General features: G+C 43.5%; 1 protein-coding gene across 5 annotated transcripts; it reads left to right on the plus strand.

Annotated features, from left to right (window-relative positions):
- The first annotated feature begins 5 nt into the window (after positions 1-5).
- On the plus strand, positions 6-25,973 carry ANGEL2 (angel homolog 2). Of its 5 annotated transcripts, none has more exons than XM_066611717.1 (9): positions 6-125; positions 10,583-10,998; positions 12,680-12,939; positions 15,396-15,465; positions 16,646-17,067; positions 20,185-20,311; positions 21,811-21,874; positions 23,089-23,252; positions 25,527-25,973. In XM_066611717.1, exons 2-9 carry the CDS (start codon positions 10,590-10,592, stop codon positions 25,676-25,678), a joined length of 1,668 nt encoding a protein of 555 aa, XP_066467814.1. In that variant the 5' UTR covers positions 6-125; positions 10,583-10,589; the 3' UTR covers positions 25,679-25,973. The 5 variants fall into 5 exon arrangements, with proteins under 5 accessions (XP_066467814.1, XP_066467812.1, XP_066467811.1 ...); XM_066611715.1 differs by lacking the exon at positions 6-125 and adding an exon at positions 4,619-4,776 and having other exon boundaries at positions 12,683-12,939; positions 25,527-25,971; XM_066611714.1 differs by lacking the exon at positions 6-125 and adding an exon at positions 4,619-4,776 and having other exon boundaries at positions 10,583-10,995; positions 25,527-25,971.
- Positions 25,974-27,265: the final 1,292 nt, after the last annotated feature.

Consider the following 27,265-nt stretch of genomic DNA (forward strand, 5'->3'; position numbering starts at 1 on the left):
GGAGCCTCCCCCACCGCCTGCAACCGGAGAGGCGCCCACCGCACCAGGTCCCTTCTTGGCTCCGCCGCCGAGAAGGAGGCAGCAGACGTGACCTCGAGCACAAGCCCAGGCTTGTCTACTCAGAAGTAAGTCCCATTGTCTTCACTGGCGCTTACTCTCTGCAAAGAGTGCGTAGGATTGCAGCCAGAATGGAAGGACCGACTGGATTTCCAGAATCGAGCCAGAGGAGCAACTATAAGAAATGCACAGAAAACCTCCAAACAAGCAGGCATTTCTAAGTAAACATGCGCACGACTGTGCTGCACATCTTATTCATCTCTCCCTGTTACCTAAGAATAGTCTCTAGCATTTATATGTACTGCTTGCTAAAGTTCAAAGCACTTCTTATGCACTGTCTCAGGCTGCAATCCTGTCCACACTTACCTGGGAGTAAGCCCGTTGGCTACAATGGCACTTACTTCTGAGTAGATACAGCTAGGATTGAGCTCTCAGTTCTTACAACAACTCTATGAGGTGGGTCAGATTGATAGCACTTGTAACTGATAGCACTTTCAGGGGAGGGCACCAGGACACCGGTTGTGTGTTGTCTTGTGTGCTCCCTAAAGCATTTGATGGGCCACTATGAGATACAGGAAGCTGGACTAGATGGGCCTTTGGCCTCCTCCAGCAGAGCTCTTCTTATGTAATGAATCATGATAAAGAATTGAGATCTTTACCTCCAGGGTTAACTGAACATAATAAGGCATGTACCTCCAAAAAAAGTTGCACCTTTTTATTCTGGAATAGTAATTTCACGCACAGTGATGAATGAATGAGTGCTCCCTGAAGCATTTGGTGGACCACTGTGAGATACAGGAAGCTGGACTGGATGCACCTTTGGCCTGATCCAGTGGGGCTCTTCTTATGTTCTTAATGCCAATCAGTTGCCCACTTCATAGACTGTACACACCTGTTTGAAAAGCTGGGGAAATCCATTCCTTTGCTGCACTAAATTTACAGCATATGATTAAAAAGAAAAAAAAAACTATCACATGAATGTGATAACATTTAATACAAATTATTCTAATAGTTTGCTGTACTTTGATTCAATGATTTGCCATTCTGTTCAACCATAGAATTTAACATCTAGTAACATATATGTGCTCTTGAAGATTCTTGTGTAAAACTTGTGAAGTTTGTTTGGGTTTCAAACATTACACTCGTGGCCACCTGTACGGTATCCAGGGATCTCCCCTCATTGTGGATTATGACTAGCGAAGACCACTCTGTGCCTACAACAGGGGAGCAATCAGGGCTCCAGAGTTCTAGGCACAGAAGCCAGTATTGTCACGGCAACTTCACAACAGGTTCCCATGGCAATTCCAATTTGGTTTCAAGAGGATGGGTTCTGCCTTTATTGTTCATTAACTATTGTGTCGTTTCAACATAGAAGTCAGTGTGGAATGGCATCATGGCTATAAGGTAGTAGACAGTGTGTGAATATATTTAGATCTCATTTAACTGCTTTGTAGCCCAGTCCTATGGATATACATTCAGAAGGAAGTCAGAAGAAATAAAGCCCAAGGAATTTACTCCAAAATAAGACCCAGTATTACCAAGTGCATCAGATCACACACATTCTACATGTTGGCATAGCATGCAGAATTTGTTCACCACATCCATTTGATGCACATTTAGTTCAGTTCCTTATCAGTGTGTGGCCATTTGTTACATATTTTACTGACTTAGGACACATACTTTATCAGCCCAACAAGAGAGTAACTGTACACTTTTCATGGTGCCAATTGTGTGATGTGGCCAATACATGAAGCCCACTGAGGCAGCCACCTAAGGCAAAAGTTTAGTAGGGGGAACCACCTCCATCCACCCGCTAGCCTCTACTTCCCCTATCCCTGAATTGGAAAAGGAATAGGGAACAGAATGGAAAAGGTGAGCAGTTGGCTTTAACATTAGCTGACCACTCTCCTTCCTCTTCTTCTCCACCTCCCTTTTCCTTCTCCAGTCCAGGGAGTGTGGGGAGGAGGAGAAGCTGGCACAGAGTGGGGACACATTCGACCTGCTACCTCAGGTGCCAGCAGGTCTTGGGCCAGCCCTGTAGATTGCATCAATACACCTTTTTGGTTTGCAGTAGTTGGTATAAATGGGTGGCACACTTGGTCCCCAATTTATGGATCAACTTATGCAAGCACAATTCTTGCAAGTGAAGTTCATTTCTAAACAGACCAAAAAAAAAGCTGTTAAGTATCAGCAGCAGCCCCAGGCAAGAGTGCACATTCACACAGCCCTGAAATCTAAGATGCTAAATTATTAGCACTTGCTCTTATCCATATCTTCAGCTCAAAGCCTGGCCCTACTTTGCAGCTTTGAAGTCATCACACAAGTTCATTACACAAAGACCGGATTCCGCAGAGGGAGGGTAGTTTACAGTGCAGTCCCATGCATGTTTACTCAAAAGCAAGTCTCACTAATGAAGTTCACTGCCCCTTGCCTGCAAATGGCATCTTCCCAGCACAATCCTATTCACGTCTACTCAGAAGTAGGTCCCATTATCTTCAATGGGGCTCACTCCTAAAATTTACTGGGACTACAATCCTATCCACACTTTCCTGGGAGTAAGCCCCATTGACTGTAATGGGATTTACTTCTGAGTAGACAATCATAGGCTTGGGCTCTGGGTCCTTTAAGCCAGGCATTATATCCCAGCCTATGGTTTCCTATGGGAATAAAAATGGAGTGAGAGGTGGGAACCACCCTGAGCTCCTTGTAGGAGGGCAAAACAAACAAGAAGTCCTGCTACATGCAGTCAGATTTACTGTAGTCTATGCTTCCCTAGACTGCAGCCCTCTCATTAGATACATGAAGTGGTAGACAGAAGAAAGAACTCTACAGTGGTCTAGGCTATTACTATGTAGTCTAACCCTAAACCAAGATGGCGGCTGCTGCGTTTCCGGTAAAGCTCCCTAACTAAACATGGCTCCAGGTTTTCCACCGTTCTGTCTGTCAGAGAGCTAGAAAAAGACCAGAGAGACCAGCCTATGTCACAGTCTCGATAGAGTATTTCCGGGTTTTCATGAAAGAATCAATTTTTAAATTTTCCACTAGGAGAGCCCCGCAAAGTGGAGGCTCCCCACCTACCTTGAGGTAACAATAAGAGATTAGGAAGGGGGCAGGCAGATTCCCTCGCCAGAAAGGTGGGGGTGAGAAGAGCCCCTCCAGCACTTATTTGTCAGTTAAAGGAGAGCTGCCCATTGAAATCAATGGAAAAAAACAGAATTTTATCATCAGTGTGACTTAATGACAGTGTCCCTCCATACAACCAATTTTCCCCATATAGACTTTTGGAGGGGGCTGACTGTCCAAGCCTGTGCATGTCTACTCAGAAGTAAGTACCATTGTGTTCAATGAGACTTTCTCCCAGGAAAATGTGGATAGGATTGTGTAGCCTCAAACAGAGAGAATGACTTGCAACAACCCTGTAAGGCTTTGATCATATTGCAGAGCTGAGCTGTTGCTGAGCCCAGTGGGAATTCCAGCCAAAAATCTCTCCCATACAAAACAGCTTTCTGATTCCAGCACAAGCCAATCTAGTGATACTGCCCCTGTGATCCCTCCTCCGAGACCTAATTTTATTTCATTTGGATTTTCTTATCCTAACATAAGAAAAGTGCCCGCTGGATCAAGTCCAGGGCCCATCTAGTCCAGCCGCTTGTATCCCACAGTGGCCCACCAGGTGCCTCAGGAAGCACACAAGACAACAAGAGACCTGCATCTTGTATTCTAAGGTAACCTATTTCTAAAACAAGGAGGTTGCACATACCCATCATGGTTTGTAAGCTGTGATGGACTTCTTCAGAAATCTGTCCAATCCCCTTTTTAAAGGCATCTAAGGGCCCAATCCTATCCAACTTTCCAGTGCTGCAGCAATGCAGTCCCAAGGAAACATAAGTTTAGTGACACAAAATATGCACAGCTTTCTATGCTGGCAATAGTCCCCAAGTCATGACAAAGTTGACATTTTGAATTTCTGCATCTGTTTTTATGCACAGCTCTCACTTTCACTCTGGGGCAGTGGTTCTCACACATTTAGCACCAGGACCCACTTTTTAGAATGAGCATCTGTCAGGACCCACTGACAGTGATGTCGTGACTGGAAGTGACATCATCAAGCAGGAAAATTTTTGACAATCCTACGCTGCAATCCTACCCACACTTACCCAGGAGTAAGTCCCATCTGCTAAAATTGTTAAGAGAATGTACATAGTAGCTGGTTAAAAGTACAGGTCTGTAACATTTCCTCAAATACAGTCGCATACCATGGTAGCATCAAGTCTAACATACGAAAAATAAAATACTGAAATGAATGGGGACCCACCTGAAATTGGCTCGCGACCCACCTAGTGGGTCCCGACCCACAGTTTGAGAAACACTGCTTTGGGGAATGTGAAGTGAGAAAAAAAGTACATGAAAACGCCAAATGAGACACTCGGTTTTACTCTAGCGTGGTTCTATCTCTCTCTGTGGGGCGATCAGGGACAGCGACTGCAACTGCTGACAGAAAACTACAAGTCCCAGGAGCCCAGGCGGGGAGGGACGAGTGTCCCTTCCTGCCTGCCGCCAGTGTCTTGGTGGAGGAAATGCTGGCTGGCGGAGGGGAAGCCGGCCCTGGGCGCGTGAAGTGAGCGTCCCGGAGACCCCCTGAGATGCCCCCTCGGGTGGGGGCTGCGTGGGGAGCGGAGGAGCGCCTGGCGAGGCACAGTGGAGGCGCCCTGCCTGGAGGTAACGCTGTGGCTGCCAGCGGGGGGGGACGGCAGGGTCGTTGGCCTAACAGCCCAAGCCTGTGCATATCTACTCAGAAGTAAACCCCATGATAGTCAATGAGGCTTGCTCCCAGGTAAGTGTGCCTAGGATTGCAGCCTCCAGCGCTCGCCCATCAGCCACAGCGCGCGTGCAGCCTGATGTGCTGCCCCAGCCCGGTTCATGCCTGCTGGGCAAGCCTCTGGGCAGTCTGTGGCATCTCCAGGGACTGCTTGGAAAGGGTCCTGCCTGGGCAGCTGCTGCCAGCCACTGTGGGTGATGCTGAGCCGCTTGGGCCACCAGCTTCAGATGTATAAGAAGTAAGGGGGGTTGTTGCTTTCATGCCTTGCTTTTGAAGAGGCTGGGCACCTTTGGAAGCAGACTGGGGGACTAGATCAGTGCTTGTCAACCAGTGGTACTCATGCCACCCATGGTACTTGAGGTGGTGTCTGGTGGGATTTGTGGGACTCCCACTGCCTGACAGTAAAACCAGCAATGCAACAAGACAAGCAGTGGTAGGAGGCTTGGCTTGGTGGACACTGCTCCAGTGTGTGCTTTTTGGGCACTCAAAAAGCCCTCCTGTTTGCCCTGAGCCTCTTACCAGTGTTTGTTGCATCACATCTGGCCTCCCAGGCATCATCACCAGTTACATCATCACCAGTTACTTCTGGTAGTACTTCCAGTAGATGAACCATGTAAAGTGGTACTGTAGGGATGGATACTTGCTGTGATCCAGCTGGGCTCTTCTTAAGTGTCTTTCAAGAAGCACTTGAAGGACAGATTTAAAATACGTCAAACTGAAATGCTAGCCACATTTACTCAGAAAAAAAGTAATGGGTGGCATTTACTCCCCAAATAAGCATGCTTAGGATTGTCACTGTACATATTTTCCTTCTTTAATCTGATCAGAAGAGACAAAAGAGAGTCAATTTGGTTTTTCATTGGTGCCTCTTCTCATGTAAGTGTGTGTAAGATGAAAGTAGAGGAACATTGCTGTTCGCTGGGCTGCCCCTTAGAAAAAAGTAAAATGTAACAATTGGGGATGACCTTTACAAGTGAGGAAGATTGGAGTTTATCAAAATGCTTAATGAGACTGGATATTAAGCAGAAACATGGAGGTATAATAGAGAAAAAGATGTCGCCTGAGCATAATGGAAAAAGGCTTAATCTTACCTGGAACAGAATGGGAAAAGTGTTACACAGACTAAGGACCCAATCCTATCCAATTTTCCAGCGCTAATGTAGCTATGCCAATGGGACATCCATTGCATCCTAGAGGAGGAGCACTTACAGAGACCTCCTCAAGGTAAGATAATGTTTATTCCCTTACCTAAGGGCTGCATTGCAGCTGCATCAGTGCCGGAAAGTTAGATAGGATTGGGACCTTACAGCCCAATCCTATGCATGTCTACTCAGAGGTAAATCCCACTGTATTCAATGGGGCTTATTCCTAGGAGAGTGTGTATAGGATTACAGTAATCATTAGATTAGGGATAGAGGAAGCTGCCACACTGAGTCTAACCTTGGTCTTCCTAGATTAATTTTAACGAGAGTGACTTGCAGCAGCTCTTCAAATATTCAGGCAGGAATTTTTCTCAGCCTTATCTGGAAATGCAAAGTGAGTGAACTCTGGATCTCCTGCAGGGAAAGTGTGACCTCTGTCACTGAGATATGGCCCATTCTTGAGCATGAGAAGAACTCTGGTTGCACCAAAGGCTACAATGACAAGAACGCATGGCTGCTCTTCCTTTGGAAAATATAAAAGCTAGCATGTGTCCTAATCTCTCTGGCCATGGGACCCTGGTCCCATGTGGCAAGGCAGCACGCTGGATAGCGCCCCAGAGTTCATTGACTGGAGTGCACATTGTTGAATGGACAGCTACTGCTGATTGATTTTCTTCTAATCACAGATCAGAGCAGGGAAAAAGCTCTGGTGGTGTAAGCATGCATCCTGATTGATAGGAGGCATGTCTAAAAGAGTGTCTCCTGTAAAGATGTATTGAGTCACCTCCTGGAGGGTACGTAATAAATTTGCTCTCTGCATTGACTGGAATAGTATAAGAACATAAGAACAGCCCCATTGGATCAGGCCATAGGCCCATCTAGTCCAGCTTCCTGTATCTCACAGCGGCCCACCAAACGCCCCAGGGAGCACATCAGATAACAAGAGACCTCATTCTGGTGCCCTCCCTTGCATCTGGCATTCTGACATAGCCCATTTCTAAAGTCAGGAGGTTGTACATGCACATCATGATTTGTAACCCGTAATGGATTTTTCCTCCAGAAACTTGTCCAATCCCCTTTTAAAGGTGTCCAGGCCAGGTGCCATCACCACATCCTGTGGCAAGGAGTTCCACAGACCAACCACACATTGAGTAAAGAAATATTTTCTTTTGTCTGTCCTAACCCTCCCAACACTTAATTTTAGTGGATGTCCCCTGGTTCTGGTGTTATGTGACAGTGTAAAGAGCATCTCTCTATCCACTCTGTCCATCCCCTGCATAATTTTGTATGTCTCAATCATGTCCCCCCTGAGGTGTCTCTTTTCTAGGCTGAAGAGGCTCAAACGCCGTAGCCTTTCCGCAAAAGGAAGGTGCCCCAGCCCAGTATTCATCTTAGTCGCTCTCTTTTGCATTTCTCTTTTTGCACCTTTTTCATTTCCACTATGTCTTTTTTGAGATGCGGTGACCAGAACTGAACACAATACTCCAGGTGTGGCCTTACCATAGATTTGTACAACGGCATTATAATAGTAGCCGTTTTGTTCTCAATACCTTTTCTAATGATCCCAAGCATAGAATTGGCCTTCTTTACTGCTGCCGCACATTGAGTCGACACTTTCATCGACCTGTCCACCACCACCCCAAGATCTCTCTCCTGATCTGTTACAGACAGCTCAGAACCCATCAGCCTATATCTAAAGTTTTGATTTTTTGCCCCAATGTGCATGACTTTACACTTACTGACATTGAAACGCATCTGCCATTTTGCTGCCTATTCTGCCAGTCTGGAGAGATCCTTCTGGAGCTCCTCACAATCACTTCTGTTCTTCACCACTCGAAAAAGTTTGGTGTCGTCTGCAAACTTTGCCACCTCACTGCTCAACCCTGTCTCCAGGTCATTTATGAAGAGGTTGAAAAGCACTGGTCCCAGGACAGATCCTTGGGGCACACCGCTTTTCACTTCTCTCCATTGTGAAAATTGCCCATTGACACCCACTCTCTGTTTCCTGGCCTTCAACCAGTTCTCAATCCATGAGAAGACCTGTCCTCTAATTCCCTGACTGTGGAGTTTTTTCAGTAGCCTTTGGTGAGGGACCGTGTCGAATGCCTTCTGAAAGTCCAGATATATAATGCCTACAGGTTCTCCCGCATCCACATGCCTGTTGACCTTTTCAAAGAATTCTATAAGGTTCGTGAGGCAAGACGTACACTTACAGAAGCCATGCTGATTCTTCCTCAGCAAGGCCTGTTTGTCTATGATTTGGTCACCATGATGCCAAGACATAGCAGAATTACCTGTCTAAGAAAATACTGTTGGAAATGAGGCACACTGCAAACCTCACAGGGACCAAAACAGGAAGTTTTGGTGTTTTTTTTAAACTTGCTGCATTAATTCCTTCTCAAGCTAATTTAAAGCAGTGCTCCCTAAATGGCAGATTGGAATTCATTGAAGGTGTATTGGAAGCTATGGGTGATATGGTTTCCAAACTGACATGGTAGGAGATATACAGGTTGAGTCTCATTATTCACAAGGGTTGACTCATGTGGATGGCAAAAATTGAACTAAAGCAAATCAATTTAAAAAACAAAGTCCCTTTGCTCTGGTGATTTGCTCTGGCCTTGCTGACCTTTGTGATGTTAAGACAGTCTCATTAAGCATCAGTCTCTCTTGCAGAGACCCCTCCCTTCACCCAGAGCAAAGTGATCTCTTTCATGTTCTCAAGGGGAAGGGAGGGATCCCTTGCCTTGGAGTGAAGGAGAGAGAATACTGATGGATTGTCAGCCAGCTGTCCTCTCTCTGATTACGGAGGCTATTGTTACTGTTTTCCTTTAATTTAAAGGGCCCTTCTCATTGCATTGAGAGAGAAAAATCCATGGATTTTTCCAGGGGTGAAAAATCTATGGATAAGTTATACCTTTAATTGCTTGCATTGCATGACTGTCTCTACAACAGTAAGAAAAGCAGTTTTTGTAACAGTGATTTTAAAGGGATGCATTTTTCCACCTCCAGGGATCAGCACATTCCTTCTCATTTGCAGTGGCCATTCATGTTGAGTCAAATCCATGTATAAAAAAATCCGTGTATAACAAGATTGGACCTGTACAAACCTGTTTATATCTGTTCCGCATATTTTAATGTGTATATGCGAGTCATCCCCAGACTATGTGGTTTCTGTTTCATTTTTTTATCTACATCACATAATTTTTCTGCCTTGCCTAAAATCCATCCTCAACCCAGAAACACAACCCAGCTAATAATTAAAAAATTTTGCTCGTTGCAGCCTATGTGTCTTGGTTTAGAGACCACTAAGAATCTGTAGTTTTCTGGAAGCAAGGGCTGGGTGGTAGTTACTAAGTAGAACAGTTCATTTTCATCAGATGAAGAAGACATTTCCTTGTTCATTTATTGTGACTCTGCATAGTTTGAAAATGTGCAATTGCAGAGCTTGAATAGTTCAGGAGCATAACTGAGTTTACAAGAACAGGGCTGTGCTGTTTGGATAGATACCCAGCTCTTTCCTTTTCTCCAGTGGCACTGAAGAGTTGACTAAGAGCTAATGAAGACCATGACTCAGAGTGGCTTCAAAAACTGCCTATACCTATATGGTCTCTCTTGCAGTTGACTTGAGTGTATTTTTAACATCCAAAAAGAAATGTGCATAGGAACAGTGGACAGCCCATAGAGGAAAATATAACTTGTGTAAATTCCCTATGCAAACTTCCTTTGCTTACATTACAAAACAGGCACTAGTAACATGGTGGATAATAAGAAACTAGGACCAAAGGTTCATTGAGCCCAGCATTCAGTTTCTCACAGTGGTCAAGCAGCTGCTTCCAGGAAGCCCACAAACAGGACATTTGGGCAAATAACTCTCTCCCATTGTTGCATCCCAGTAACTGGTATTCAAGAGGCACACTGCCTTTGAACCTGAAGGTAGCTTGTAACCATCATGAATAATAGCCATTAATAGACTTATTAGATTAGATCAGGGGTATCAAACATAAGGCCCGGGGGCCGGATGCAGCCCATTGAAGCTTTTTATCTGGCCCTCAAGCTCTCAGCTGTTGAGCAGTGCTGAGGTGGTACTGCTGAAAGGGCAACCTGCATGATTTTGGCTCTCCCATATCTTGAAATATAATCAAGATTTGCATATTTTCTCTTCTGTCATTTTGCAGCTAATGTGTTCCTAAGTGAGAAAAAAGTGCTTATTTCTGGTTATGACCTGCTTAATGACATCACTTCTAGCCTAATGACATCATCTCCAGCCCTCAGTAGGCATCATGAATGCTATTCGGCCCACTGTATGAAACAATTTTGACACCCCTGGATTAGACTGTCTAATCCCCATCTAGGGTAATGTCCATCACCACTGTTTCTGGCATTGAATTCCAAGAGAATGTGCTGTTGTGAAATGCCTAGGGCTGCTCCCTTAAAGTAGACAATATTAAACATTTTGGGAGTGCTACTCTTCGCCAATGACATTCTTCCACACTTTAGTCATGTCTCCACATCCAATTTATATGTATCGGAGTGAAAATCTTTCCTAACCTTGCTTTGTTTGCAGATATCCCATGCTATCCCGTCACATACAGAGGCTGGGCAGAGATTGGGTTGCCCGCTGGGATCTTGCTGAAAGACTTTTCCGGGATGGTCAGGCTTGTAAGCACATGACGTGGGCTGAGTACTGCTGCTGGACCCGTTACTCACACTTGAACTCTCAGGATTGTCCAGGAAGTCGCAAATCTCCTCTGTTCAGGAACTGGCAACTTTCCAAACTTGTACAAAACTGTTCCATTCATCGCTCTGTTCCTAATATGAAATCTGAGGGAGATGAACCGTCTTTAAAACGAAGGCGACATAGTGGGGACTGGGATGTTGGTTGCAGTCCTGATGAAAAACTGAGTACTTCCCCAAACGAAATTTCACCACCACCTACTGAAACACAGCATGAAAAAGAAAGCACTCCCAAACCGAAAGGTGGTATGGCATTTTTTTCTTTCATTTGTTTTTTATACTTACAGGGCTTTGGTTCCCCAGGATATAGGGTCAATGTAGTCGCAGCTTGTTGGACTTATATTAGGGAGCAGAGTTCCCCCTTAAAATAGGCGCTGCGGTGCAGAGCCCTCACATGGTTGCATGGTGGCCTCTTTCTGGCATTCAGAGTTGATGTCCTTGCATTATTCCTGACTTCTGGTTCAACCAAGCTGCTTGGAGCTCAGATGAGAGCTGCACCTATCTTTCAGGGTTGTAAGAATAAATGAGGGAGGGGGAGCTCACCATGTACCCCAAGATCTTTGGAAGAAAAGTGATACACAAATGTAATCAATATATACCCCCACATACATACAGGTTCAGTTCCAATATACCAAAGTTGAAACATATGTTGATCAAAACCTGTGGTTCTTGCTAACCCAGCACTGTTGTGCTTGCATGAAAACCCCACTGATAGATGTATTTCACCTGTGCAAAAGTGCCAGTGCAACTGTCCATAACTGGAACATCCATAACTCACAGCTCAACCCTAATTAAATCACAATGTGGCAATGGAGTGGTGCCAGCACAGCTTCCACTGTATCCTGGATACATTTGTTCCCTTGCCCCGAGGTAAGGCCCAGCATCCCAGCTGGGGTGAGATGAGACCCAGCTCAATCACTGGCACAAGTACACGTTGACCCAGGAAGACCGGATCAGGTTCAGGAAGGGGATCAGAATTTGGTGTGCACTGCCACCATTGATCCCACCACCCTTCCCCTGTCCATGTAACCACCCCATTCTACCCACCCCTCCCCTATTCTGCCCCCTCCCCCGCACAGCCTTACCTGGTCTTTGGTCATCCACTGGCATGCGTGAGGTCACTCCAGTTTCCCCACCAGCAGTCAGGCAGTGCACATCACAGCTTTGCGACTGCTGTAAAGCAGTCTCCACTATCCCAGCGCACAGTATGCTGGCACCCAGCTGGCATAGGATTTGGGCATTAGGGAGCCAGTGTAATGCCCATAATTTCTTATCTTTACCAGGTGCACTGAATTCAAAATACTCAGATGCTCATGCTCATTCAGTTTAGGTTTGCTTGAACAAAGCATGCTAGAAGCTTGAAGAGAAAACATTTTATTTCTGTACAATTTCCAAACACATTATGTTTCCTCAAGGGGAATCCTAGCTAGTCAAGTAACATGAATAGATATAGTTTCCTGTTTTTTCTGCTTACGTGATCTGAGATGGTCCTGTTTTCTTTCGTGCACTAAAGGTCCTCTGGGGAGTCAAAGATAGGCTCTGTTCTAAATAACATTGTTCTGCACAAACAGTTTAAGAATTGAGGTACTAAAGAGGAGCCAATGTACTAGCGTAGTGATTCAAAGCCCTGGTGAATAAGGCATATTTGGCACATAAACTAGTTTAAGCACCACCTGAATTTGTCTGGGAAGGGCATTCCACAGTTACAATTCACCCCGAAGAAGCTGTCTCTGTAGACCACTCCCACCTAATCTCTTAAAGTTGGAGGTACCTGAGGAAAGATATGACACAGATCTTGGAGATCAATTAGGTTCAGATTTACTTAGGGAGTTTTTCAAGATGAAAATCTAATTTAAATAATACTGAAACTCTCAAGGAAAAAAGTATGAATATAAACCTATTTTTTTTCCTTGTTGCTATGTTTTAGCAGGTGTGATCAAAAGACACTGGGAATACTTTTGTCAGCAAAGTAAAAAAATGAAGATCCTTGAAGAAGATAAGCAGATCAGCCAGGACAATAAAGACCCACAGGAAAAGTTTGATTTTACTGTGACGTCCTACAACATCCTTTCCCAGGATTTGTTAGAAGACAACTCCCACCTGTATAAACACTGCAGACGGCACGTTTTAGCTTGGGACTATAGGTTTCCCAACATTCTCTCAGATATCAAACAGTTGGATGCAGATGTAAGTGGAAAACTATCCTGTAGTTGCCCCTTAGAAAGCAATTAATGTGTCTCAGAATGTTGTTGTTAGAGGTTGTAAGTGATCACATTTTACATTTTGGCCATAATAAACATATATGTGGTTCTTCATATCTCCCTTCCTTCAAATCTCTCTCAAAACCCACCTTTTCTATTTGGCTTTTAGCTTATCTTCATTCCCAACTGAAGCCAAACTTTATTCCCATGTAACTGAATTTACCCTCTTCCTTCTCTACCTTTACTTGTCCCTTCCTAATTCTGTTATTTTCTCCATTGTCAGGTTAAGGCTGTAAACTCATTGGGAACAGGAACCTGTGTACTTTTACCAATGAACTTGTTTGAGGTGCCATAATAATACAGTCCGACCTTGGCATCCATGGGGGTTCTGTTCTGAAAACCCCTGCAAATGCCGAAAACCACCAGGTCGGCACAGGTCGGCACAGGTCGACACACCTGGGGGTCACGCAAGGGTCATGAGGCCCCTTGGCTGCCCAAAGTTGGACTGCTCTACCTTAGAAGTTGACTTCCAGTTTTCAGAAAAACTGAACTTGGCATAGCCTCTTTAGTGAATGTTTCAAGCAGCTTCCTCATGTTATCTCTCCATCGTCCTCGGGGTCTGCCTGCGCTCTTTGTCAAAAAACAAAATGAAAGTCAAAAGACAAAAAGGGCCAAAGGGGGAGAGAGCAGTAGGGAATAAATTTCTGTCCACGCTCCCTTTGTATACACGGAATTGCTTCCAAAAGGCTCCGATTAGGAAAGCCTTTTAGGGTATGGGAGTTTCTATGGATGCCTGTTCAGCACCTGTAGATTTCTGGATTGTTCCTTCTGAGTTTCCTTGTGAGTGTTCCTGCTTTGTGACAGGACAGCTGAATCACCTGCAGGTAGGTTAGCAAACCATATTACTGCAGATATGAATGCAAGACACTTGAATTCTCAAATCCTTTTGAAAGACATGTAACCTAAGTGCTAACCTGATCTATATTAGAAAAACTGATAGATCTGGGAAGTGTCCTTCTAGCACTCGGGCCTTTCAACTGTTTTCTGGTTGAAGGTATGATTATAGTTTTACACAAAAGCATCACATGCCATTACTGGTATCATTACTGATTCCCCAAAATGAGAGAAATGGATAAATGAAATTGTGGAATTCCTTGAGTAGACCAACTGGTCTTTACAATTTTGGAAGCAACCTTTCAGATTGCATGTTTGTCTTTAGATGCAAGTGTCTTGAGCAAAATTTAAAGATGATGTTTGTAACCTGCTTAACACTTTGTAGAACAAAGGAGTTAGTTCATTTCAATTAGGGGACCCTCTGTTGGTTTATAGCTTCCATTCCTTGTATACCTTAAAGCAGTGTTTCTCAAACTGTGGGTCAGGGCCCACCAGGTGGGCCGCGAACCAATTTCACATGGGTCCCCATCCATTTCAATATTTTATTTTTAATATTAGACTGGTATCTGACTGCATTTGGGGAAATGTTACAGATCTGTACTTATAACAGGCTACTATTTAGGGAGTCTATGGGTCCCTTTAGGGAGAAGGGCGGGATATAAATAAAGTTTATTATTATTTATTTATTATTACTATGTATATGCTTTTAATAATGATAGTCACTCCTGGGTAAGTGTGGGTAGGATTGTAGCCTAGGATTGTTAAAAATGTTCCTGCTTGATGACGTCGCTTCCAGGCATGACATCACTTCCAGTGGGTCCTCCTGGCAGATTCTCATTCTAAAAAAGTGGGTCCCGACACTAAACGCTTGAGAACCACTGCCCTAAAGAGATCCCTCCACTGAAAGCAAAAATACTTGCAGAACATACAAGTTTAAATATAAAATGTTGAAAATCTAAGAAGAGCCCTGCTGGATCAAGCCAGAAACCAATTTAGTTCAGCTTCCGATATCTCACAGTGGCCCATCAGATGCCTTAGGGAGCACTCAAGATACTTGATAGATATTTGTATCCTATTGCCACTCCCTTGCATCTGTTATCATGGCTTGTAACCTTTGATGGACTCTTTATCCATAAATCTGTCCAATCCCCTTTAAAGACATCTAGACCAAGTGCCATTATCACATCCTATAGCAAAGAGTTCCACAGATTTGAGTACTTACTGGACAAATAAAATAATGGGCACAGTCCAATCAGAGTATTTTTTAAAGTTCCAATAATTTCAGTGGTAACATTAAGCGTGCACTTAGATCTCTCTCGCTGAAATCATTGGCACTAAAAAATACATTCCTATGTCTGGATTGTGGCATATATTTTTAATGATACAGAAATAAATCTGGCAATGTTCTGTGGCAGTAGTCTTTTCATAGGTTTCAAGACACAGGTTGACTCTAAAATCTGCATAGGAATCTTACTGAGTGCTATGGATTTTATTGTGGTTGAATAATCTCTCTCTCTCTCTCTCTCTCTCTTTCTCTCTCTCCCCCAGGTACTTTGTTTGCAAGAGGTACAAGAAGACCAGTATCATACAGAGATCAAGCCAAGTTTGGAAGCCTTAGGTATAATATGCCAAATGAAATTCCCTGTAATGTGTACTGTAATCTAGAGTGTAGAAGAGGGAGCACATTTGGAGGTGCCCACATGAGCTCAAAGGGAGAACAGAGCCCTGAGGCACCTTAAAGACTTATGAAGCTACTTTTTAGTGAATTGGACCATTGATCAATGTAGGTCAGTATTGTCTACACTGACCCTGGCCCTACTGGGAGATGCTGCCAGGGATTGAAACTGGGACCTTCTGCATGAAAAACTGGGGTTTAAATGGGTACCTTTTGTAGCAAAAGTTTTCCTGAGCCCATTTGCTTTGTCATGCAGAACAAGCTCCACTTGTCTTCTTTCTACTCCACTTGCCCAAGCTGTTCTTTGAAGAACCTTCTGCCTATGTGATCTAGTTCCTAGAAGAGCATTCATTTCACAAGTTTGAGAGCTTGTTTGAGAGAGAGAGTTTGAGAGCATATACATCACAAGATGTATATGGACCACAGGAGTTCTGTGTTTGGTGCTCCTGCTTTGTCTCTTTCTCCAATAGAAAAGCTGCAGAGGCCCTCATTTGGAGCTGTGGCAGAATGTGGGGTTTAGCCCTTTGCCCTCATACTTCAGCCCTGGTTCAACCTGAGGTCAGCTGTGAATGGGAAAACTTATGGACTTTTGGCTTTCCATTCTGTGAATCATAGCAACTTCTGAAGATCCTTTTAAGCAGACATATTCATGCAGATGCAAGAGATTAAACTCCTTTTCCATCTGCACTGTGGCCCCAGTCCAAAGGAGGGGTATAGTGCTATTTTTTTTAATTAAAGAAAAAAAATTGAGAACTTCAAGCAGAGTTTCCACACCACATCTGATTTGGCTTTTCATCGAACTAGAAATTTAAACAAGATTGAGTGGTACACACAAGAGAACCCTGCTTTGATACCCTGGCTTGTTTTGCCTCACATATTCCCAGTCCAAATGTTATGCAGAAGTGTGGATTAAGAAACCAGATCTCCTCTGTTGTAGCCAGGCATGTGAGGGGAGAAGGGAAGTGGGGTGGGGGGCACAGGCTTCTGGCTGTGTTCACAGTCCAACAGGCCACAATTGGCTAGATGGTCTGAACCAGCCCAATATGTTGTACTCCAGATCCTGAAATCCATCCAATTGAATTAAGGAAAGGTTTGAGTCTCTCTTTTTTCTTCTCTCTCTCAGGCTATCATTGTGAGTACAAGATGAGGACAGGACGGAAACCTGATGGTTGTTCTATTTGTTTCAAGACTTCCAAGTTTAGTCTCCTTTCTTCAAACCCAGTGGAATTCTTCCGCCGCAATATCCCACTCTTGGACAGAGATAATGTGGGGCTAGTCTTGCTCTTGCAGCCTCGGTTTTACTACAAGCCTGCCACAGCCATTTGTATTGCCAACACGCATCTACTGTACAATCCGAGGCGTGGAGACATTAAATTAACTCAACTAGCCATGCTGCTGGCTGAAATTACCAATGTAGCCATCCAGGAAGACGGACGCTTCTGTCCTCTTGTCCTCTGTGGTGACTTCAATTCTGTCCCTTACTCTCCACTGTACAACTTCTTAAGGGAGGGAAAGCTGAATTATGAAGGACTGACTATCGGGAAAGTAGGTGCCCATTTCTGAACTTTGTGTTTAAAAAAAACCTGGTAGACAGCACTTAATGGATGAACTTAGGCCGCTTGCACTATTAGTAAGAGCGTTGCAGGGTTTCCAAGAGGGCAGCTTGTAGTATTGTTCATGCTACAATGTGGATTTTGTCTCAAAGCCAGAAAGACTAGGAGTTCCAAAGTAACCAAAGTGTTCCCTGGAGGAAGAAAATTTAAAAACTAATGACATAGGGGCTTGTGTGTTGGATTTTGACGAAGGAGACCTGGGTTCAAATCTCCCCACTCAAATGTGAAACTCATTGGTTGACTCTTGGCCAGGCATCCTAGGCAAAGCGCCTAGGATTCCTCATAGGGTCGTTGTGAGGATATAGTGGGCTAACCCAACATACCAAGCTTGTCATAGGAAAGGCAGTGGGATGAAAGATGTAGGCAAGTATTAGAAAAGTAGTTCTGTTAAACTGTACCAACAAAGCAAATGCCATGCATCTGTCGGGGCTGTTGCTTTGACAGTGCATGTCCTCAGTCAAATCAGTTGATTTTATTGTGACATGGGCTTTCAAGCAACATCATTTATTGGTTGGTTTGGCATGAATTGGGAGGGTAACTAGGGGAAAACTTCATATTTGTTGAAGTTCATGGAGGATGGCAATGGATAGACTAAGGATACACTTATACCAAAGGCTTAAACCAGTTTAATAGTCCTCCTGCTTCCTTCTCAGGGTATCCTGGGAACTGTTGTTTAGAGAGGGGGCTAGCAGAATTCTTAGCACTGTCTCAGAACTACAGTTTTCAAGAGATCTGGGGGGAAACAGCCACAACAGTAACACTGGTATGAAGTTATAAAAGTGTATAGTACTGATTGGCTTTCATGGTAGCAAGCAAAGAATGTATCCTGATAACTGCACATACTAAATAAGAATAAGTAATCTAACAGTAAGTAATCTAAACATTTCCTGGAGAGTTAGAGTAAGAATTCTAAATAAAATTGCTGTACAGGTGGAGTCTTTGCATCCACCATTGATGCCAATTTTTGTGTTAAACCAAAACAATTAAAAAGCCTTTTAGGCAGTGGTTTAGCCTGCGAAAGAATGCAAAGCGATAATCACTTCCAAATTGCTTTGCTTTCCTCAAGCATCCTCCATGGGGAAGGAAGGAGTCTGCCTCCCAGCTGAAATGAAGCTGTTCTAAACCCTGAGAAGGGAAAAGAGATTGATTGCCTGCCTGCCTGCCACGTTACCATGGTATTTTATGCCATGCCTGAAGGGACACTTATCTTTTAATTTAAAGGACCAACCTCATTTGCACTGAGATAAAACCGTTGGTGAAAAATCTGCTGATATTGAGGTTATACCTTGTTATACACTGATTTTTCTGTACACGGATTTGACTCAACACGAATGGCCAATGCAAATGAGAAAGAATGCTGATCCCTGGAGAAGGGGGAAAAATTAATCCTTTTAAAATCACAGTTTAAAAACTGCTTTTCTTACTGTTGTAGAAAGAAACAGTCATACAAGCAATTACAGGTATTACCTAATTATCCATAGAGTTTTCTATCTTAAGGGAATGAGAAGGGCTCTTTAAATTAAAGGAAGACAGTAACAATAACCTCATTAATGTGAGAGAGAACAACCAGCTGACAGTCCATCAATTTTTCTTTCTCCAGGCAGCTTCATCTTCACTCCAAGACCCCTCCCTTCCTCCTGAGCACTTGAAAGAAAGATACTTTGCATTGGTGAAGGGAGGGGTATTTGGGGAAGCCTTTCAAAGCACCTGAAGAGAGACTTATTGTTGGATTGTCTTCTTAATGACTCTATCTTACATCACAAGGCTGTTTTTATATCACCTAGCAAAGGAACTTTGTTTTTTAAATTGATTTGCTTTAGTGGGATTTTTGCCATCCAGGTGAATTCTGGGAACAAAACCCTCACAAATAATGAACATGTAGTGCAAAATGGGCAGCAGTCTTTCTTTTTAATATAATTATGTATTTGGACTTCCAAAGAAACAAAAAAACTTTTCTGCCGACTCTTAAAGAAATGTAATAGCCATGAGATAAGTGTCTTTTTCTGAGTCAAAAACTGGTTAAACAGGAAGCTAGAGAGTAAGAGCCAAGTGGACAGTTTTCACAGTGGTGGAAGTCAATAGTGTCTTACCCCAAGGAACTGTGTTAAAAATTATAGGGAGATTGCCAAGTTTGTGAATGACACCAGTTTATTCAGGAAGTTGAAACCACAGAGTGACTATGAAGAGCTATAAAGGATCTCTCCAACTTCAGTGGCTAAGGTGTGTCCAGACAATTTGACAGGAGAGCCACATCATCTCTCTGACACTGTGTTGGGGGCCAGGGAGAAAAAAAAAATTCACATCTAAAATTTGAGTAAATTTACATAAATGAATACATTAGAGACAGAACTTATATGAATGAATGAATTTTACTGAGGTAATGATACACATGGGACAATCAGGGATGTGCTTTTATACAGACCAAGCCAGAAAAGGGGGGGGGGATTAACATAATTTCTGACCACACACCTCTTTTGTAGAAATAAAACATATGGAGACATAAATTTATCAGAGGCAATGATGCACATGGGACATGGGGGTGGTTAAAATAATGCCAATCAGGAGACAATCAGGGCTGTGCTTCAAGACTAGCGAGACTCGCTGTTCTCTGTAGAAAGGGTTACGGGTGGCGAGCACATGGGTGGCCCCAGAGAGCCCGAAGCAGCAGCAGAGGGGACCTGAAGGTCTCGGGATAGCTCAAGGCCTATAAAAGGACATGCACAAAACAAGGGTGGCCTTTCCTTCACTGCCACTGTTGCTTCGCAGACATGAAGCAGCAAGCAGCAGAAAGAAAACTCAACCATCAGTACAGGTCGGGCGGTTGGGCTAGCGGGCACTCCAGCAAGTCTCCAGTGGACCAGAGGTTTGTTGGAGATTAGGGGCTCTCCAGGAGCCGGATTTGGGGTCCCCAAGGGCTGTAAATGGCCTCCAGGCCGGGGTTTGGGCACCCCTGGCTAAGACTAAGCTTCTCTAAATCAGTGAATTTAGGATCAGGGTAGCTGTCCATGTAGAACCTAGAAATGAACTTTTTTTCTGTTTCTGTTTTAAGGTATCTGGCCAAGAAACATCTCCTAGGGGCACACGGCTATTATCTATTCCTATTTGGCCTCAAAGCCTCGGCATTACTCAGGACTGTATGTATGAAGAACAACAGAAGCAGCTAGATAAAGAGAGAGGTAAATTTTTGTGTGGATAAATTGCATGGCTCTGTGAAAATTTTCCTCTTTATAACATTTATAATAAAAAGTAAGGGAGCCCCAGGCCTAGAAAGACGAATTCATTGGTCAAAGTTCCCTTAGATGTCTACGGGAGACTTACAGTGGAATTCAGTGCATGTTTACTGTTTCAAATGGGGCTTACACTCAGGAAAGAGTGTATAGGATTGTGGCCTTAAAAGCAGATTTAGCAGAGGCGCTTGAGGACCTTATTCACAATTATCATGATTTCCAATCACTCCACTGCCGCTCAGCTGGAGGGCAAGATTTGGCCTGTGTAGAATAGAGTGAAAGAAAAAGAGATACAGCACATACAGTCCAAAATACAGCAAAAGAAAAGGAGGAAGAGAAGTCCAGAAAGGTGCAACAAACATATGAAATTTAACATGAAGTTATCACTTCTGACAAGCCCAGCATGTATCAACGTGTTACCTTCTTCAGGGGGACCAAGAAAATTTCTTCCCAAATATCTTAGAAACATAGCCAGATAATTTGTGAGAATCCACATGCCTGATCTTGGAAGCTAAGCAGGATCAGGCCTGGTTAGTACTTGGATGGGAGACCGCCTAGGAATACCAGGTGCTGTAGGCTTATACCATAGTCTTTCGACTATTGTTAAAAAACATTTTCTGGGTACCCCAGAAGAAGGCAAGTATGCTGAGAGATGCTGGGCCACCTATACACTACTTGGCATCATTGCCTTTTGTCTGTCACAGCATGAGAGTCGTTCTGCCCCAGTTCTTATCCTGTACAGCAGCTTCATTTAGTCACCATCTACATCCTTCAGGGAGGGGAAATGTTAATCAGGAAATACTCCAGTATATCCTTTTTGACAAAGCGACACTCACACCTGGAAGAATGAAAAATGTCTCTGAAAAAGGCCAATTCCTTGAAACACCCAAAACTGAAAGCAGGAAACCAGTTGGGCAGACTTTCTGGCTCCTGGTGGTTCTCCCATCATCCTTGCAGCCGTATAAACCTGTAGGTGTGGGTGTCAGTTGCAGGCAGTGTGACCAAATACAATGGAGGACACAGTGCCTATACCTTTACCCATTCTATAGAAGAGGGAGTTTTGGCAGGTGCAGCTTTTTAAACCTTTTCATGTTGAGCTGCACCTGCCAAAATTCCCTCTTCTATGTATAAAGCATAAGCACTCTGTACTCCATTGCATCTGGTAAGCTGGTTATAGGCTGCATTCTGAGCACATCCAAGTTTTAATAGACCTTATAATAACAATTATGCAAGAAGGAAATGCCTTAGTATTTTTAATTTTGCCCTCTTGTGATAAAACCAATAATAATGATAAAAGAACAATGTCTGTATATTTTGTTCATGTCTTTTTATTTTGTCTATGTTTGCATACAAACTTTCCACTTTGCCATTTTTTTTCTTCTGAAACTATTGCCTCAGACTTAGGAGTCTGGCTTAGGAGTTTTATTCTTTTTTTTCCCCTCCCCCAGAGACAGAAGAGTCTAAAGAGACACAATTGGAAAACATGGAGGCGAGCGTAATTGTCTCAAAAAGGTACATTTTGGCCATCTTGTGGATTGTCAGCTTGCTTGTAGGTTCGGTCCATGGAACTTGAGGAGGTTCCTTGGAATGACACACAGATGAGAGATCATAAGCAGCCCCTGCTGCTAAGGACAGGAAAGAAGCAGCAGAGAAATTGGAAAATCTTGAGGATGCATCCGTGAATTTGGCAGACATTTGATGTGGGGGGAACGGAAATGCTCAATGAAATCCATAAGCCCAATGCCCTGATTCCTTTCCTCCCTCCCGTTTTAGTCAAATCATACCCTCGCGTAGCCTCCTGATGACAGTACCGGAAGGGGGTGCATCAAAATGGTAGGGGGGCCAGCCCCTTCTGTACCCCTCTGTAATGCCAGCATGGTTCATTCATACCATCAATAGCACAGCAGTAGTGTATTCCTGCCATAGTCCTGCTGTGGTTCTGTTTGCATTATGATAGTACTCCACTACAGCAGGAGAGAGGACTGAGATATACCTTCCCAGTCACATTTCACTGACAGCTGTTAGATTATATGCTTTCACTCTGTGGTCAGAGCAGCAGTACAAAGAGGTCTGGCACCCAGGTCAGGCAGGAGATTTGTCCTGAAAATCATCTATCAATCCTGAGGGGAAGGGAGAGGTCACTGGAGGAAGACATCATCACTTGCCCTGGTCCCTGGAAGAGTGACCTGAAAGTTTCTGCAGTGTAATAAAATGCTCCAGAGAACATTTTCCTGCAGGACATGCAAACTAGGTCCAAATAGGGTAGTACTGTGGTATTTGTCATTGGAAACCTTTCTTCTCTTATCGCTAAAGGGCAGAAATCCCACAGCATAGAACTCTTTGGTGCCATCAAGGTTAACATGGATAATTTGTTGACAATGTGATCCAACGTGATCTAAAACTTTCAACGTGAAGGTCAGAGTCAAGGAATGGGCCTCGTATGTTTGTGCTGCAGGGTTGTCACAGGATGACTAAAGAGGAGAGCAACAGTGGAACAAATGTGTCCTCTTCGAACAACTGGGGTTCAGGACTGCCCTGGGCTGCAATATGGTTCTCCATCCTTATTGCAGTGTTGGTGCATGTGGGGATGGGCTGAGCAGTGCAGTCCCAGACAGACGCAACCGTTTTGGAGGCACTTCTGAAACAGCTGTTGTAAATGTGACCTCCTGTGTATAATTACATTTTTCAGCACACGCTGATTTTTCTAAAACATTTTCCCCACTCAGGTCGCCTGCAGATTTGCACCACAGCTTTCAGTTGTCTTCCGTCTACTCCCATTATTTGCCCGACAGCGGAGTCCCAGAAGTAACAACTTGCCACTCCAGAACCGCAGTCACAGTGGATTACATCTTTTATTCTGCAGCAAAGGAGAGCTCGGCTAAGCAACCAGGTGAGGAAGCCTCCAGCAAGTAACTGGCCCATTAGCTCTGTTCAGTCTTGCCGACAAGATGCAGCTGCCTGTAGCATCCCAATTCTTTTTATTGTGTGTTGATAGGACACAACAGGAAAATGGGAGACTGTATGGATCACGGGTGTTCAAAATTTTTGGCAGGAAGGCCACATTATCTCTCTGACACTGTGTTGGACGCCAGGGGAAAAAGAATTAATTTACATTTAAAATTTGAATAAATGTACATAAGTTTACATAAATGAATATATTAAAGATGAACTTATATGAATGAATGAAGGGCTTGCAATAGCTCAAGGCCTATAAAAGGCCTGGCACAGAGCAAGGCCAGCCTTTGCTTCGCTGCCACTGCTGCATCACAGACGTGAAACAGAGAGCAGTGGAGGGAGCCTTCATCCCATAGCTCTTGCGAGATCAAACATCACCCTCACGCTGAAAGCAGTTGCGTCGGGCCAGTGCGGGCTCCAACAAATCTCCAGAGGGCCAGAGGTTCATAGGAGACTGGGAACTCCCTGAGGGCCGCATTGGGAGTCCTTGAGGGCCACAAGTGGGCCCAGGGCCGGGGTTTGGGCACCCCTGGTATAGATGGCAGGAAAGAGATATTAGGGCTGTGGCAAATAGCATAATAAAAACATCCATTTGGTATGTGGCTGCGGAGAAAGAAAATTCCATGATGGGGATTACTAGGAAAGACCTTACTTGGAAGTGGATTGAAAATTAAAATTTGTTTAATATATATATATATATTAATATGTGATGTGGCCACATGTGGAATTTTGTATATAGATCTGGTTACTCCAAAAAGGATATTGTAGAGAGGGAAAAGTGTAGAAAAGAGCAACTAGATGGCCAAATGACAGTATCTTCTCTACTAGTGTTTGGGGCCTTTTCCTGTAGGAAAAAAAGGTGACAAACAGAGGATGTGATCGAGGCTTGTGAAATGATGTATGCTGTGGATAGATAGATGTTTTTCTCCCCCTCTTATAATTCTAGAGCTCCTCTAGTGAAATTCAGAGAAAAGAAATTTTTGCACTTCATGCAGTGCAAAATTCATTTATGGAATTTGCTGCCACTGGATTTGATGTTGGCTACTAGTTTGAAGGGCTTTTAAGGCAGGTTAGACAGCAGTGTTTTCATTTCACTTACTGTGTTCAAAATAAAAGATTTCTGTGCGGATCTGCCTTTTGAGAAAATCTTGCAATCTAGCCACAGCAGTTACATCAAATACGCAGCAGATGGCGGTAGAAAGTCAGGCTGATCTTCTCCGCTTGTAAACGGGTGCTGAAGCAAGAGGCGCTTGTACTGGTTTCCCTGCTTTACTGCACACAAGTGGTGGGGATAATTTCACAGCTGCTAATTCAATCCTTGTTTTTTTTACTTTTTGAAATTGGTCATCCCAATAATCCATATCTATGGGATAACAAGCACATTGTATGCACAAAAATTCAGCCTCATCAAACCTAGCAGGAAGTATGTTAAAAACAGTGGCTGTTTATAGTGGAGGAATCAAGAGAGGTGATGCAGTATACCAGCTGACGGACTGAGCTCTTAACCAGGACATCTCTGGTTCAGATCCCAACAATGAAACTTGCTAGATGGCCTTAAGTGATCTATATGCTCCTAGCCTTGAGAAGGGTGTCACTTGTACATGCACTTAGGACCAGACAAAATGTAGGGGATGTGTGAATGCTTCACCCGACATATTTTGCTAAATTTAGGATTGGGCTATGGCACTGGGGGACGGGAAATGTACTCTTCCCTCCACTGTACCATAGTCACAATGAAAATAGTTCACTGCACAAGTGACAACTGTACAGGTGTTATGCTCCTTTGTGCAGTTCATTACTGCACAGGAGAGGCAGATTTGATAAAAGTTCTGACATGAAGGAAGAGTGTTAGACCCTTCTGGCACTGTGGCCCCAATCTACACTGAGACCACAGTGCCATAACTCCAATCCCCCCTCCACTTTTAGAAAAAGAAGTCAAGATAGGCATCCAGTCATTTTCCACTTGGCTTTTATTTGACCCTCACATACATTGAGAGTATGGTTTTATAAACCACATTGACTGGTTTGTTTAGGCGCTGCATTGTCAAGGAAAAACTGGCTGCTAACCCATGTTGTTATAGCAATACAATACATCCTAGTCCTAGAGTCATCACAGCTGATGCAGTTGTGGTGTGATGCACATCAACAGCAATTTGCAAGAACCTGTGTATTTTTCACAAGCATCTGAAAGTATATTCCTTTGTCACAGGAACTGAACATATTTTTGATGGAGGCCTGAATCTTCTCGGTAGATTATCACTTGTAACTGAGCAAGACCTGTGGACAGTCAATGGGCTTCCCAATGAAACCAACTCTTCTGACCATCTCCCTCTCCTAGCAAAGTTCAGGCTGGAAGAATAACACCTCAAAAATTGATACTGGATTGTGGTTTGGTTTGGTTTTTCCTTCCAAGTCTCCTGCTTAATTTTGAAATGACAAAAAAAGACTGGAAAGTGTGGACCCCACCCCCACCCCCCTGGATCTTAAAAAAAAAAAGAAGAAGAAGAATCTTATTTGTAAATAATGGAAACCATTCAGATAAACAAATGGTACTTTCACATTTGGATTCCTTTTTTAATAATGGAAAGTATTTGTGCTGTATTTTTTTAAAATGTCTTTGCTCTGCACAGAGATGGTATAAAAATACTTTTTCAAATATAAAAAGTGGTCAAATTCGTTGTAATTTTTTTTTTAGCATAATAGATTTTTCCTCAGTCCAACAGGCAGAGAATGCCAAAATATTTTTGCAAGGTTTGTATTGGGCTCAGAATAACCATATGGTAATATTTCATTGCAGAGATGAACTGCAATCCATCATTTATTATGACCTGAACATGCAAGAGTTCAGGGGTGATATACATGGTTCTCTTTTGCCCCCATGTTAACCCTCAGAACAATGCTGATAGGTAAGTTAGGCTGAGAGCTAGTGACTGGGTTCAACACCCTTCCTCTTCCCTTCCCCACCCACTGCCCACCCAGGCAAGCAGTCTCTTGTACCCTCACAAGTCTCTAGAACAGTGGTTCTCAAACTGTGAGTTTGGACCCACTTGGTGGGTCGCGAACCAATTTCAGGTGGGTCCCCATTCATTTCAGTATTTTATTTTTAATTTATTAGACTTGATGCTCCCATGGTATGTGACTGCATCTGGGGAAATATCGCAGATCTATACTTTTAATAGGTTACTCTGCATATGCTTTTATATGATAGTCAATGGGGCTTACTCCTGGGTATGTGTGGGTAGGATTGCAGCCTAGAATTGTTAAAAATTTTCTTGCTCAATGATGTCACTTCCTTTCATAACATCACTTCTGGTGGGTCCTGACAGATTCTGTTTCAAAAATGTGGGTCCCACTTTTTCGCACAAGTGCGAAAAGTGCGAGAACCACTGCTCTAGAATATTCTGTAGTGCTTCTGTTGAAGCCACAGGCTTTGTTGATATTCAAATCATTAACAGAGAAAGTGTGCTAAGATTGCCTAATTAATGGTACATGAGCACAAAGCAGTGGGGAAGAGTGTACCTGAAATTACCTTGTGTTTGGAAGTAACTTTAAAAAAAAGACAGGCTATAATCCACACCGACTGGACTGAACAGATGGAAGTACAGTTGCTAAGGGCCAGTCTTAAAGTGATCATCATTAGCCCTAACATGCTTACTTCTCCTTGTGTAAATAGCACATGAGAGATTGTGTGTGGTAGTTCAGAACCCCCATGACTGTTGTTTACACAAAGGAAAAAAAAACTTTCATTTTCATTGACTCCAATGAAACCTTTCATTTCTTGTGTGAATAGTGTGTGCTTTATGCCTATCCTGATCAGACCTTCGATGGGTGGGGTAGCATGAAAGCCTCCTACCCTTTGTCGTAACATGGATCCCCCACCCTACTTGTGCTATTTACACAAGGAAAAGCAAGCATGCCATGACATACTTAATGTCACATGTAGTTTGG

The sequence above is a fragment of the Tiliqua scincoides genome, chromosome 1 (assembly GCF_035046505.1).
Source record: "Tiliqua scincoides isolate rTilSci1 chromosome 1, rTilSci1.hap2, whole genome shotgun sequence".
Taxonomy (NCBI): Eukaryota; Metazoa; Chordata; class Lepidosauria; order Squamata; family Scincidae; genus Tiliqua; species Tiliqua scincoides.

Coding starts and splice junctions, on each gene's coding strand:
- ANGEL2 (XM_066611717.1), top strand. CDS start 10,590: ATGCTATCCCGTCACATACAGAGGCTGGGCAGAGATTGGGTTGCCCGC. Junction 12,940..15,395: donor TCAAACAGTTGGATGCAGAT/GTAAGTGGAAAA, acceptor TCTCTCCCCCAG/GTACTTTGTTTGCAAGAGGT. Junction 23,253..25,526: donor GAGCTCGGCTAAGCAACCAG/GTGAGGAAGCCT, acceptor CCTTTGTCACAG/GAACTGAACATATTTTTGAT.